The sequence below is a fragment of the Epinephelus moara genome, chromosome 1 (genome assembly GCF_006386435.1).
Source record: "Epinephelus moara isolate mb chromosome 1, YSFRI_EMoa_1.0, whole genome shotgun sequence".
Taxonomy (NCBI): domain Eukaryota; kingdom Metazoa; phylum Chordata; class Actinopteri; order Perciformes; family Serranidae; genus Epinephelus; species Epinephelus moara.
Window position 1 is genome coordinate 31,791,910 of NC_065506.1, and position 16,300 is coordinate 31,808,209.

At 40.2% G+C, this 16,300-nt stretch overlaps 1 protein-coding gene across 2 annotated transcripts in view; it reads left to right on the plus strand.

Annotated features, from left to right (window-relative positions):
• gpc6a (glypican 6a) overlaps positions 1-16,300 on the plus strand; it is a 221,398-nt gene that overhangs the window by 156,963 nt on the left and 48,135 nt on the right. For both annotated transcript variants that reach the window (XM_050049183.1, XM_050049192.1), the window contains exon 5: positions 14,685-14,815. In XM_050049183.1, coding sequence (XP_049905140.1) covers positions 14,685-14,815 — 131 coding nt within the window. The remainder of the gene's footprint in view (positions 1-14,684; positions 14,816-16,300) is intronic.

Consider the following 16,300-nt stretch of genomic DNA (forward strand, 5'->3'; position numbering starts at 1 on the left):
GTTTTGGCCCAAGCCCGATTAAAATCCCGAACCTCTATTGTAAAATATATATTAAATTTCATATATTATGATGTATACATTTTACATATAAAAACATTTATTACAAGCTAAGGGCTGACGTGTTTCCTTGCACCACTTCTCCTCCCTCTGTTATTTCAATAGTCTGTCATCTCGTGCATGACAGGTTCAGCGGAGCGAGCTGTGTCCCTCTGCGTCTTGTGCGCACAGTGGTCCATGGCTATGCAGCGCGCAGATGATGATCACAGCTCTACAGCTGCATTTTACACACATCTCTTTCACTGCAGGGGAGGGGAGGCAGGCTGGGAGGCCCCATTGCAGCCCCCCCTTCTCTCATTTTCCATCTCTCTCTCTCTCGTGCTCTGTCTCTCTAAGTTCTCCACTATTTTGCTCTGTTGTTCCATCACTTTCCCTCTCCCTTTCCCTCCTCTTGATTCAGTCCATTAAAACTTCTGCCATTTACGTACAAGAACTGCCAGTTTCATTAAAAAAAAAAAAAAACACTGGTAAATTGGCAAGAGCCTGACCCGATTGAAGCCCGGGGGATAATGCGAAATGACAGAGGGAGAGCTCTACTTCCAATACCATTTTTTCCTTCCTAATACTGATACCTGAACTTGCGTATCGGCAGATAATGAGTACTAACCCGATACCATTGGGAAAAAAATGTAACTGCCAGGGTCTGCAATTAACACCCACCAAGTGCCAATTGTAGATAGATTTTCTGTTTGGTGAGTAAGCCTTGGCTACGCACCGCACTGTGGAGGTGAATGTTTGTACGAAAATAGTCATGTAATAAAGAAGTATGCTGAGCCTCTACTGCATCTAAACAGTGCCGTGAGCTGGTATGAGACATCAGCCAATCCGCTAAAATATCACTCGCCACCAGTCTGCTGCTAGCTTCCATTAAGCAAATGTGTCACTAAGGGTTATGAGTTGCCCCCATACTCACGACTAATAAAATAATAACATAGAGGCTCTGTAGTCTAAACCAAGATGGCAAACTCTTTATTGCCTCCCACATGTCAACAGCCGCGCATGACAGCTTCACTTCCTCTGTTCTTACCTTTCACAATAAAAACAGTAGACATACTGCATCAGTGCAGTATGAGAGGGAATTTACTCACATTTTGGGTCTGTAATGATGTATTGGTAAATATTGTAAAATCATTTTGCTTGTAATTTTGCTGTACTTTAAGTCAGTATTCAGCATATTACCCATTATCTCAATTAAAATTGCTGGAAAAAATTGTATATGTGGTACAAAAAAGCAATTTATTATGTTGGCTGGTAAATTTTTTCATCTACCAGTCCTCTTGGCTGGTGAGTCAGAACCGACAAGACAACTGTCCTGTACTAAACACGTTTTCCAAATAAATATAACATGCTACCGTTATTAGCACAAGCCTATGGCAGTTTACATTGTGTAAATTAGCCTAGCGGCTAGCGGACTTTTCCTCTACTCATATGAAGCCAGGGACAACAGCAACATTTAACAAAGGTAACATTACAAAATCTGGCTCCATTACAACTCACTAGGTTCACTGACAAAACAACTGTCATACTAAACACATTTTCCAAACAAATATAACATGCTAACGTTATTAGCGCAAGCCTGTGGCATTTTACTTTGTATGGATTAGCCTATGAATCATATAAATCCTTTTTTACTGTGTAGGCTACTGCTTTAGAGCGACTAAGAGTTGAGTTACGGGAAAACTGCTGTAATGTCCGGGTGTGACACTTCTCTTAATTACATGGTATTGGCTCAGTGCACAGACCTGTCTACTTACTGATACCCAATCTAGCATGTTAGGCGATATCGGAGGCATCTCCAGTACTGGCATCGGAACATCTCTTAAACTACTCAATACCTCAGTCAGTATTTGCTTCAGCCTCTTTGTCAGTGAGGAGAATGACAGATTGTATGTGACACTGGAGCTACCAGTTTACATAATGTGGACAGTGATATGCCTTTGAATCCAAAAGACAAGGTCACACCGGATGATTTTGAACACAGTCTAAGCCTGACTGGACCATTTCTGTTCTCTGTAAGACCTGACACCCTGATCCTCCCATTAACTCAAGAGCAGCCATGCAGAGCGCACTAAGATTTAATTTTACTTGGGCCAGTATGTTGTGTGAAATAGTCTAAGAATTTCCACTACTGAAATCTGAGATCAGAGTGACGGCCAGTGAACAAGAAGAGAAATAATTATGAACTCCCACTCACAAAGATTTTTGGCCATTACTTTAACAAAGATGAATCTCAGTGGTGATATCATTTTTTCTTAAAACTTACATATCATATCTCAAGGACCTCCTGGATCAGTACCCATCAGCAAAACTTTGAGTGAAGTGAAAGAGGGCACAGACACACTTTTTGTCAATGTTATTCTTGTCAATACTTCAAACTATGTAGTTTCTCAGCATTGGGCAAGAAACCAGAGAGCACATATATTCTAAGTGATTTTATAGGTACCTGCTCAGGATGGATCTAGTAGTGTGTGACAGAAATTGATCTTAGAGTGGGTGTATTTATTGAACACTCCAGCACCACTCACCGCATCAAAATTGTATTGACTGAGCTTTGACCAAAAGTAAAAGAAGTCAATTTGATCTACCACTGGGATCAGACAGCATAAATACCTGCAGACGTTTATAGAACAGTCGTGAAATTAAAAATCAAGGGGTTAAAAATGCCCTTGATAATTTAGGAACCCTTTATTTGTTTCTCCACATCTTCACATAAAAGTTGTTGATTTGTTACAGATTCACACATGAATGACTGCCGTGTCCCCCGAGAGACTCTGCAGGTAGTTTGTCGGAGTCTCTCGAAATCCCTCTGGGTGAGGGAAAAAAGGAGAGTTTTCCAATAGAAAATAGCCAAGCATGCAGCCTGGAGCAAAACAGACAAAAAAAAAAGTTGGCACCATGCAGCCAGCAGTAAACAGCTATGCCAATACAGCCCACTGTGTCAGTCAATGGATTGATGGATGAATGGTGGTACAAATCGAACTATCTCATCATTACATGAAACTGATGCCAAAAGAAATGTAAATCAGTCAAGATCAGTATTAGATCGAGGGGGAACAGAAAAAAACATTTATAAAGCCATTTATAATATATATAAAAACATATCTGGCTCAAGATTTGGGAAATCTGACAAAAAAAACCTTTTAAACTCGCAATCCCTCAATGTATCTCAGTGCCGACATCAGGAGCACTGTATTCAGAGGCGTCCTTTGAGTTGCAGTGCAGCAAGTACAGAAAACATGTTTTTATGTAAATCACATATTTCTAAAAAATCTATTGAAATGTTTGGTCATAATCCAAATCTGGCAGCCAACAGACAGGCAGAAACAGAACGTTTCCCCCTGAGTGCAATCTGAATAAAATAAAAGTCAGAAGTGGAGTTTGAAAAACCCTTAACAAGCACCACTTTTATAGTCTGCAAGCCTGGAAATGACAAACCCAAACTGAAGTGGTTACTTGAACCCATTTGAATGAAGTCATTGTCTTTTATGAAAGTTACTTAACCTTTACCTTCACCCCCACATTTAGTCGACATTCAAGTGATAATGAGCCACATTTACAGAAGCACAAACATGATCATTTGTTTTCTTGGCTGTTTTGTTTCAAATCAATTCACCATTGTGTCGTCTGTGCACTCCTGTAACAAAATAAGCAACTGTTGTCACAGAGATTTGGGGGTCTTAAAATGGTTTCCACAAATGGAATCATGAGGCTTTGTGCTTTCAAACAATGTTTAGTTTTTCCTGTTGAAACTGACAAACAGAGTCCAGCACAAATATAAAAATGTAAGACAAATACAGCTGTAGGTGGTGATTCAGAGGTTCAAGCCAACACAGACCATCAGAAGTTAGTAGGTTTTGATGTTAACATGGTCCAATGTCGTCTAGATGGGAAAGGAGCAGTGAAATTTTCCTTTTTTGGCATTTTCATGAGTAAAATAAAGGTTTTCAGGTTTATAAGAAAAAATTGCCACAGTAAAAATGAATTAAATCATTAATTTCTAGTTTCTTAAACTTGTTAATACTAAGCAGGTAGGACCACAGCAAATAGGCAGAACAGCAATAAGACTGAAAATCAGTTTACAATGGCCAAATTGACGCCAGGTCCATGCACATGTTTGGAACTGGTGGTGCCCTCTATTGAGCGATTTCAAAATAATTTTACACACATGGTTTATCACTGTTGTGAAACATATCCTGCAAGTTTTGTAATGAGTGGACCAGAAATAACAGATTTATAGTATGATTTGTGTCATGCCACGCCAATTTTTTGCATTTGTAGTGCCCCCTGGCGGTTGATTTGAAGGAGACTTTCAGGGTATATTTCAGGTACTTATGTGGACATATCCTACAAGTTTCCTGATGAATTGCCCAAAAGTTGTGAAGTCAGGTTAATTGATATGCTAAACCATGGCCCTTTTTCAGTATCCAGTTGCGCTTCGTTGTTCAGTATCCAAAATGTAATGACAAATGATAACTTTGGATAACTGTAAGACCAATAATGATCAACTGAAAATTTGGTAAAAATCTGGCTAACGATTTAGGAGGAGATTTCAGAATAGTGTTCTTCAAAAAATCAAAATGGCAAAAAAAATCTGCTCAGGCAAATTTGGGGAATGAAAAGATGGATATCTGTGCTGTTCCAAAGTTCCTGTAAATCGGACTTATTGCGTAGGAGTTATGACTTTTCAAAGTTGACCTTTAATTATAGGAAGGCTGTACCTGACTCGGAATTACGTCAGTCAAATCAGAAATGGCCGTTTATTATGAATATTCGACAATATGATGTGTTTGAGACAGCGGAATTCTTGCAACATAGTAAACAAGCTAACTATGCTAACAATGGATCGGAAATGTGACCTGATCTAAGCGGAAGGCAGAAGATTATGTTATTTCTTAGCCTTATGTTAGAAAGTTTCTCGTCTGTGCCGCTGCATCAAATCCACACCTATCTGTACCAAAGTCATTAGTGTTCACTCCACAGCAAATCTAGGGACCAAAATATCCCCAGAAATGAACTCCACAGCACACAGACTAGCCACAGACTGCTCCACCCCTTAGTCAACAATCTCAGTCAACTGAGGGGTCTCCAACTGGTGATTTGAATCACCAACTTTCAAAGTGCAGCCCTAAATTATAGCCCTCCCATCAGGGCGAATAGGGTCATTTTTGGCCAGCATTTGCACACAACTAGTCATCTCTGAAAATTGAATGCATCTACACTGAACCATCTCATAGGAATTTGAGTAAATATTACTCAAGAAAAATAATAAACCAGCACAAATAACAGGGCCTCAGCCCTTTGGGCTTGAACCTTTAAATATAGAAGTAGTAAAGGATGGTAGTATAGATGGTTTGAGTCACAGGCTGAACATTCTGCAAAAGTAAAACAGGCAAGTGTGTGTGCTAAAGTGTGCTTTGTTCTGACCTCCTAATGATTTATGGCAAGACTAGATTAATCTTTAAGATGTTTTTCATCAACAGCCCATCTTTTTTAAAATATGTTCCTGAACGTGACGTAATTTCAGAAGTTATTTAAGCATGTAGAAGTAAGTGTTCCTTAAAGCAATTCATATGGCTGACTCACACTCACAATCCATCAAATATTCATTAAGCTATATGAAAAATAGGTTGTCAGAACTCAGCTGAGGATATCATTTAGGTCTTTGAGTCTTTTATAGAACGAGTAACAGAATTGCTGCCAATTTCCCCTCTACTCTCACTGTAGTCCACTGAGGCTTTCTCTGCGGTTGCATTAGAGCGGCACTCTGCTAAACATAGGCAGCTGAAGACTTCACAGGACTCAGGTTGGCCCCCCGCGGTGACCTCCAGCCAGCTCCTGATGGAAATCTAACCAAGCATCACGCCCAATTTGAGACTCCAGAGTAAACAAACAGGAGTGCTCTTCAAAGGTATAGCCACTAACAGACAGAAGAGTGGGGTCTATCTGTAGCTCTATTCACTCACTACGCTGTAAAGGCACAAGCCTGGATTTGAACACACACAACCTAAAAGACGGAAATTAATATATGTTTTTGTCGAAGATTCTCAGATGCTGTACATAATTAACTGTCAGCAGACCGACAGATTTTGTTTTTTGGGGGTTTGGCAAGGCCAGATTTGTGAGTTGACGTGATCAAGGAGAGATGTTTCAGATTTAACATGCTTGTTGTTGAAATAAATAAACAGAATTATGTGATATAATAAACAGGAACACGTTTTAATCACAGATGATACATGCCTGTCTTTGCCTCATCAGTTACACAGTAATACATGATTTTTTTTCCAAGGAAATAAGATGCTGCAGTTGTAGCCAAAAGTGACATTTTTGCACCCTAATACGGCTGCAGTATTTTTAAACCTGTATGCTGAGGTGCATCATTTCGCCAACTTCTCTGAAATATCTCTAAGTTATGATTTCGTATGATAACCTGGTCATAAATTGAAGTAATCAGCTGTCTCTGAAATATCTGGCTTCACTAAATCTCATTATGGCAATTCATAGTGAGTAATCGTCCCAAATGCTGGCGATAATTTGGCTCTTCTTCGATATTTCAGTTTAGCCTATCAGAGTGTGCAGAAAGAAAAGGTATGCATAAAATAAATAGCCACAGATCAGAGACAGACTATAAGATCAAAAGAAACTAATGTACTCAAGAAAATTACAGTAGGTCATATGCAGTATTCACAGGTTAACACATACGTATACATAGCACACAACTGGAATATAAAATGAAAGGGAAATGCTACTTAATTCTGCAGTAATCATGTACCAAAAGTAACGGGTCATAGATTTGTAAATCATAAGGATTTTACAGTGAATACAGAAAAAAATGGGTCAGGGACTTTGTGCCTTTTGCCTCATGATGTATCGACTTTCTCCGTTTTGTTTATCATCATCATCATCATCAGTCTCAGTCTAGGTTCCAGCCACTGAGAAAATAGCATGTTAATGTATGTTAGTGCATGTTAACACTTGAAAGTCCCAGATTTCCCACCATCGCCAGTAGGTCTGTCTGAAACACATTTAATGTTTGATCTCGTCTAATCCAGATTTAAACTAGACCATGCTGTGATTAAATTACATCAGCCGCGATACAGTGATCTGCAACTTAAAGTCCCCATGATATGAGAAACATATTTTCCCAGTCTTAATCCTGTGTCCCTGTTTTAATTGATCAAAACAAACAAACAAACAGTATTTTTACATTTAAATCCCTGTCTTTTCTTTTCTGTAACACCAGGTAAAACAAAATTTAAATGTTTGATTGACTCCTCCTGCACTCGGTTTACAAAAGTTCATCCAATAGAAAAAGACTTTGGGTGACCAGCTAGCCACACGGGTCATATAAAATCTCACTTCACTGTTTGTGTGTTGTATTATCTAGCTAACAGCAATATGGAGAGAGATAGGACAACATGTTTGTTTGGACATCAGTGGACCAAACATTTGTTTTCAATTTCAAGACCATTTTGTGGAGGTCTAATTCATTTATTCGTCCTCCTTAACTAACGATAAGGGGTGTGTGTGGAACCAACAGTCCGCTAAGCAACGAACTCCACTATAGGCATCAGAATCACCAGAGGACTCACAATATGATATTATTGCGATATTGTGATATGCTCAGTATTGCAATACAATATAATGCGATATATTGCGATTTATTTCTTTTTTTCCAACTGCAAATTATTTCCCCCAGGGAAAACTGTGTCACTATCACTTTTACCTCATAAGATAAAGTTTTCAGTCTGTTCATCTGACTTTAATCATTTTTATGGCAGCTAAATGTGATGCAAAGCAGACAGACTGACCAACACCAGCATAAAACCTGTCAGACATGCTGCATACACCTGACAAACTGAACTGTTGGCAGATTTAACACCCTCTGCAAGATTAAGTGCGCCCAACACCCATGTTAGACGAGTTGTCTGTTACATCCACAATCCCCTGTTCTTATGCTGCATTTTGCAGGAAGACTGCAGTGTTTGCTCCGGTGTGACTTTCTTGTAGAGAACGTGAGACAACAGTTGCCAGTCCTCTGTGAGATAATGTGCCATTATAGTAACATATGAATCCACTGACCTTGAAGCCCATGCGTCATAAGTTAATGCCACCCTTCCTGTTGTACTCAAAGGTTCTTCAGCTTTCTGCCTCACTTCTTTGTAGAGTTTGGGTACAGCTGTGTTGGTGAAAAAACGTAAGGACAGAGTCACATACCTGGGTTCCAGTTTTTTCGGCATGTAATAAAAGCCTTTGTTTTCAACAACGCTGCATGGACGCAGATCTCTGCACATTAAGTAGGTGATGGACTGTTATTTACTTAGCTCTCTCAGAGTTGGACAGTAGTTTTGTCGAGCTAAGTGTGTCCAGTGTTGGTTGATTTTTTGGCAGAGCGGGTAAAGTGTTAGCTTGGCCGCCAGCAGCTACCACTATCTCTGGATGATGGAGTGTGAGGTGAGCCCTCATGTTTGTAGTATTCCCAGAGTATTTTATTCTGATATAACACAGCATGCAATCACGTGTGTCATCCAAAATCTGATTTCTTTCTCTGGTGCCTCCATCTTTGTTTTGATGAACCTCCTGCCTAATGCCGCTGACTGAGACCTCTGCTGACCTCACAAGGCAGAAAAACAACAAACATCAGCACCATCTAGTGGACCGAAAAAAGCAATTGATTTTATTTTTCTTGTACCAAAAGTTGTCTTGAAATGTGTATTTGCTAAGATTAATGATGTTTACAATTTCATAACACAAAATATTGCGATACTATGCTGTACCCATTTTTTGTCCCCCACCCCTACTCCACTGTAGCTCCATATAAGGGCTGGGCGGTATACCGGTTTGTACCGAAAACCGGTATTTATTTTCGTATGATATGAATTTTTCATAGACCGCAATACCGGTGAATAGCCCAAACAACGTCCGGAACGTGTGCGGCGGGAAAGTGTTTCAGCGGGGACCCATTTCACCGCTGCACACCACAGGCACGCTTGAGCGGGTGAGAGTGACGGCCGGGTTCCACCAGCTGCAAACGTAAGCGTCACGTCAGCGTAGCTTCACGGCGTATTCATCTGGGCTCCACTGACTGTGTACGGAAGCGACACATAGAGAAGCCAGCGGGGTTGTTTACCGTTTGCCGAGCCGAGAGGCTGCATGAAATGTTAAAGCATTTCCCACCTAAGTTATTACATATATTTGAGTTATCTACGAGTTTACTGTACTGTTTGTCATCTATTGCTTTCAAATGTCCGCCACGGACATTTACACAATGTCACGGATAAACATGGGTAAATGCATGAAAAAAAATCATCACATATCACCTCTGATAATGGTTTATTCATTTAAAAACACACTGTGCTCGTTTAGCACACTATTTCATGTAGTTTTTATCTGCTGGAGGGTCGCGTAGGGGGGCGTAGCGTGACAAAAATAGAAGAGCATCCTAAAATAGAGAGTTGTCGTGCGGCAGACGGGGGTTGTCGCGCCGCTCCCGTTGCCGGTGCAGCCGGCCAGTGTGTTCATTACAATATCGAGGGATTCATTACAATATCGTAACATGGTTTAGATTTATAAATAAACATTCACTTCGTCGCTAGATAGACCTACTCCTGAAAAACTCGTGCGCAAGGCTTTTTGTCCCTACGAGGCCACCGTCATTTACCCGACGGGAGGGGTGAGTGAGTGAGCCCTGCAATTTAGAATTTGACCACTGATGTCACTGTTTTCAACCCATTTTACACACTGGCCCTTTAAAACCGTGATATGAAAATTTTGTCATACCGCCCAGCCCTACTCCATATTGCGCTAAACTCAAAGCCTGCCCACTTTTAGCGGGCCAATCAAATGCGAATAATACACCAAGCAGCCAAAACATTAAAACCACCAGCGGGTGAAGTAAATAACATTGATCATCGTGTTACAGTGCAGTATTCCATTGGGAAACCTTGGCTCCTGGCATTCATGTAAATGCTACCTGATGCGCTCCACCTACCCGAACACTGTTGCAGACCAAGTAAACTCCCTTATGGCAATGGCACTTGTCGATGGCAGTGGCCCCCCAGCAGGACAATGCACCCTGCCACACCACAAAAACTGCACAGGAATGACCGGAGGAATGGGACGAAGTGTTCAAGGTGTTGACCCGACCTCCAAATACCCCTGGATCCCAACCTGATCGAACATTTGAGGGACGTACTGACCCTGATCCACAGTGGGGACTGGACTTGGCTCTGACCTTTTAAGGCATGGACACAGGACCTCTGGGGGAGCGGGGTACCAGCATGTCCCACAGATGTTTGATGGCACTGTTCCTATATCCTACCCCCCTGCTCAGACCACACCCATCTTTAGACTTAGCCTTCATTGTGATCTTAACTCACAGCTGTAGAGTTTCAAGGCTTTGATTTGCTCGGCTATGATGCTTTCGCAGTGACAAAATATGGTCACAGGGATATAAACATCTGGCAGAGTACTCTAAACAGCTTCTGTGGTAGTTCCCACTATAATAGGTGTCTCCAGGACCACATTTTTTCACTATCACACACACACACACACACACACACAGACTCATAAGGTAAAATCAATACCAGCCAATCTGTCGTCAACTTTCTTCTAATATTCTGTCAACAGAAAAAATCTTTGTCCAGTTTTGTTGGCAGAGGTATTTGTGTTTACTTCATGTACACTTATTTACAACTGGTGTGTGTTTAAATATACAGCACACAGCTCTTTTTTGATGATGCTGGGTTGCAGTGATTGGTTGCACAGCTCTGCCAGGCTGAGACAGAGCCCCCGGATATTATCACAACTTAATTCAATGTTAATTGGCAATACCAGGTTTGTGTATTAATCTTTATGCTTTTAATTCACCCCTCTTTAAACAGGCTGCTGCTCTCTCCTCTGTGATCACCTGTCCTCTAAATCACTCTGCTCAGTCAAGCGACTGAGCTTAATATCCTGCTCTGTCAATAGCCACTGAGAGGAGGCAGACTTTATGTTCCTTAGGTCTCATGACAGGCACTCTGAAATGCTGGCCTGAGGGCACAAGCTCAAACTCATTCTGCCAGGGCCGGTCAGGACAGTCTTGAAAGGTATTGGCTTTCCCCAGCGCTGGCCTGTTACACTGTAATTGTGAGAGCTATACCTGACTTACCCCAATGATCTTGTTTGTCAATTTTACAAGGCTCCTAAGCTTTTCTTACTTAACAAGTTAAAGTTTCTACAGCAGGCCAAAATACACAATGTTAAAACAGACTTTAAGAAGTAAAAGTTGTGCAGCACAAACTGAGCAGCTTCGACACTAATGATAAAGCTTCGTGTTCCATCTGGCACCGATATTCACTCAGTGGTCGCACAATAACAGTCTATTAACCACAACCAAGCAGTCTCAGCTTCATACCTGAACCACATGGTGGCAGCTCAGAAAACACTTTTGAGTCATGCGGTTATGGAAGGCACTCATAAATGACCTGTTTTTTTGTGTCTGTATGAGGACTTCTTGCCCTGAGTACTCAGTTGTGCTCCTGACGTTGAACATTTTCCCACAGCTCACTGGTGATGTTTTGAAACTGTGAATTGTGCTGAATCAATGAAACATCAGCAGTGACAAGACACAAACAGGTAACCTAGCTGGTGATATTTCACAGTAGTTTTCTTATTGTTCAGAATTTCTACTGGCAAAAATGAATTGATCCTAGTAACAATTGCTGTCTGTGAGGCCTTTGTGCTGCTGACATCCATTGTTTTTGCACTGGCTGATATGTTCCTTCTTCAGATGAACCTGAGCCCATAGTGCTCTATTGTTTTAATTTGTTTAGACTTTTAAAAATGAAACTATACATACTATATTTTTTCCTTGGATATTTGTACTTTGATAAAACTTTGATATATTGAAATATCTATATTACATTAATCAATAAGGCTCACCCTGTGACAAGAACTGAAGTTGTTTCAATTAGTAAAAAAAAAAAAAAAAAAAAGGTCACAGCTACAGACTATGTACTAAGTTTGAAACAAAATTAGGAAAACAAATACTCTGTAGTTGTGCTGGTGGCATGGAATGAACACGATTATCCTAAAACCAAAATAAACTGAGGATAGCGTTAGTTCAGGCAGGACACGATGTCAAGCTCAGCTCACATCCCAGCTACGTCAGTTGATCTCAAACAGCCCAATCAACTGATGGAGCAGCTGATTGATGGAAGGGAGTCAGCTGATAGATCACAACTCCTCTCTATGCAACCAATTGGCGAATCTCATTCAGGGCGCCCTCTTTAAACTGCTCTGGCCTGCCTACTGTTGCTGCTTCATCTGCAAGCAGCTTTGCAACCTGCCTCCACCCCAGCTCCTCCTTTTCATGCTGTGTCTGACTTATCAGTGTCATTTCTGTTTGTCATTGATGCTGCTCTGTTCTGTTCCCGGGGGGTCTTTGCTGCTGCCCTCCCTGCCTGAGCCTTTCCACGTAGGCGCGTGGAAGGGCAGAGAGGTGTGCTCTCTTTGCCTTAGGCTTTCCAAGTAGGCGCATGGAAGAGACTTTCTGTGTAGGCCATATAGAACAGAGCCCTACCACCAAATATAATACTGCAAAGGGAAATAAAGTTTTCTTTGACTAAAGTGGTCCTGGCTGAATCAGAATAATCTTTGAAATATCCTGAAAACTCTTAAGTGGCAATAAAACATACTGGCATCACTTAATCTTACATTTTGTTAAGAAATAAATATTTTTGTTGCATCGCAGATAGGCGCACACCTTTCTATGAGAACGACTTTAGTGAAAAACAATCTAAACAACACAGACTTCTCAACAATTAAAAATGGCATTGTATGTTATGATATGAAAGAACTTTTGCGTTTTTTGAGGCTGGTTTTTGCAGAGTCTCTTTTATTGTTAGTTGCCCAGCGGTCTCCTTGGGTGCTGCTGGACACAATATTTATCATAATTGTAAATATAAGGTATAAAATCATCATTATAAAATAATCATCATTGAAAGTTTTAATATGTGTGCCACTGTTAAATCAGACAGAATATGTCAGCTTGAAAAGGTGTGTTTCCTGGCAGGATTCGAAGGTGGAAAGGGAGTCAGTAGTCAGTGAGCTTATTTTTGTATGATCTGCGATATAATCGTTTATCGCCTCATCCCTATTTGGGTTAGTCTGATGATGTATTATAGTGACTAAATAATATGTCAAATGCCGACAGAGGCCATTTTTTGGCAGTTTATACCGCAAATAATTTGAGCCTCACTTAAACCAGCAGGGATCATGGAAGCTTTTTGCCAGTGTGTAGTCATCTGGCTTTGGCCCCTAAGCTTATAGAGCTGCACAAGGGCCCACTGACCACTAAACTGTAGTTATGATCACTTATAATCTGATGCTTTACACCGCCATTCTGTACTGCTAAGGATTCTGTACTGCTAAGGATTCAGTGGGTGAGGAACAGTGTTTCTGCTGCCCTTTTGCAGGGAGCACGCAGCCCCCGTAGGGTAAATAGGCTTTTCCTGATTGGTCCACATCCCTGCAAATGTCAGCGCACAGAGATGGAAGCCTTATTGATATCACTGTTCTCTGGCCCTTACCACTTAACCAGTGCTAACTGCTCCAACAAGACTTGGTGGGCTCTTAATTACTTTTTTGAGAGACGAAAGATGGAGTCTAATGAAAATATCAAAAACATTATTTTCCCTGCCACCGTCTCCAGGTCTGACACAATCAATGGAATCATTCCTCTGTATGAACATAATATCACATTGTCTTAATGGAAATTAAAAGTGGCAGTTTGGCAGGTAATTTGTTTCAGGTATCGATTCACGCCAAGACTGATCCACAGCAATAAGGTCACGATCCCTGTGTTTGTTTGTTTGTTTGTATGTTGTTAAGCACAGAGATTTTTTTTATGTTTTTAAAGACATGATCAGATATGATAGAAGTTTGGGTTTGACGACAAACACTGCTGAAGTCATCACTCGCCGTCACATTTTTCTAAGTGATGCTTCATGGTAAAGAAAGTATTTGCATGCTTTTGGTGTCTTATAGAAATCATGTTTCACAGAGAGTTGAGCGCTGAGTGTCTGAGACATAATTAAAAAGTAATTACAAGCATGATGCATTGACATGAATTTATGCATTTATTGATATGCTTTCACAATTTAGAGACACTAATGCAGACAGATGAATAAATCAGAAGTCTTGTCGCCTTCTGTCTAACTGGAGTGATTAGCAAGTCAATTATTTTTTTATGTATAAACTATTCGTAAGTTTAGCACATAGAAATTTAATTTCTACTCGATGTCGCACATCCCCTTACAAACCCGAGCTGCTCCAGAGATCCCTTTCTTCCACTGTGTGTGTTTGTGTGTTCAGATAAAGGTGTTGGCAGGTTTCTTTTTGTGTTTGTGATTATTGGCAGTCATCACGTTTGGAGAAGGGACCGTTCTTTGTTCTCTTAGTTGGACCCATGTCACAGACACATGACGGAGCAGAGCGCCCTGCGGCAGGTTTTGCACTAAGTATTGTTAATGCTCAGAGATGATGTGAACATATTGACGTGTGTGTGTAAACAGAAGTAGTAAAATGTCCGTGTGTGTGAGTGTTTAATATCTGAGAGCTGACATATGTACTCTGTGTTGTGACAGATGCTATGTTACTGGTGGCAGACAGACTGGAGGGACCCTTCAACATTGAAGCCGTTATTGAGCCGGTCGACATCAAGATCTCTGAGGCCATCATGACCATGCAGGACAACAGCATGCAAGTGTCAGCCAAGGTACTGCCACATGAATTAGTTTTGTTCACCATGCTATGATGTGTTATGATGTGATCTGTCTGTACACTGAAAACATGTTTTCCTAAATTAATTTAGACTGAATTATTTCTATTTTTGTGAATATGTATTGTATTAGTGCAAAACATGTCTACATGACCATTAGAATGACGCTGAAAAGAAAAATAAAGTAAGAAAAAACAGGTGATGTAACCGAGTAAATAATGAGCATAATAAGCAGGTTATTTGAGTCAATCCTTGCAAGATTAATTATCCATCTGAATTCCAACAATGTGTGTGAAAAATCTGCCATACTGTATGTTAAAATGTAAACACAATATGTGTTCAAAAGCCTTGGATAGCCTATAGAACACAATGGTAGGCTTCAACACAGCCATTTCTCCCAAAAATCATGTTTATACAAAGGTTATAAAGGTTTTCAAAGAGTTGTAGTACCACACATCACACTAAGCTTTTATCAACATAACAAGGACACATTTTTCATGAACTTATGTGTCACAAAAATAGTCACAGTGAACATACATTGCAAAACATTTGCTGTTGATGTATTTCATTTGTTTGTGTTTCAAAATCTACTCATGCGACACCAGCTGTGATCACATGGACAATATTTCTTCAATCAAACTGATTAGACACTCCAGCTGAACTGTTTACATAGAAAGCAAACAGTGATCTGATAAGTTGTGCGTTTCCATGCCCAAAAGTTGATCAGAATAGAACTTTTCTGGCTTATGCGAAGTGGTTCTGCCCATGTGACGTGTGTAATCTGCCACAAATATGACAGAGGAAGCAGAAGATGTTTTTTCCAACTTTATTACTTTACATTAAGTCAATACAAAACAAAAAGTTGTATCCCCAGTTAATACAATTTGGTTGTAAGTAATGTAAAGTCCCACCTCACATTCAGATTAATGGTAGATATTACAATTTACAGATGTTTTCTAAATGCCTCATATGCTGGCAAAGGGTGGGCGATATGGCCCTAAAATGACCACGATATTTCAGGGTATATCTGCGATAATGATATTCTTGACATTATTACAAATTAGTAAAACAAAATATTGGAATTTCAACAGATTCAACAATTTTTTTTACAGTTTGCTTCAAATATTCAGTAAAAACGAAACAAAAAGTATCTCTTATTTCTTCTTTTTTCCCCCTGGACCTTTATGCTCTGCCATTTCTCCTCTAATCATCACGCTGTAACCTGTGACAGGCTGCTATGCTACCATATCTATTGCACATTCACATGCAGTTTTCTGTTGAGCCGCGAGCAGCATGGTTTACATTACCAAAGGTTAATTTCAATTCAATTTTCAATTTTATTTATAAAGCCCAATATCACAAATCACAATTTGCCTCACAGGGCTTTACAGCATACGACATCCCTCTGTCCTTATGACCCTCGCAGCGGATAAGGAAAAACTCCCCAAAAAAAACCTTTAACGGGGAAAAAAAACGGTAGAA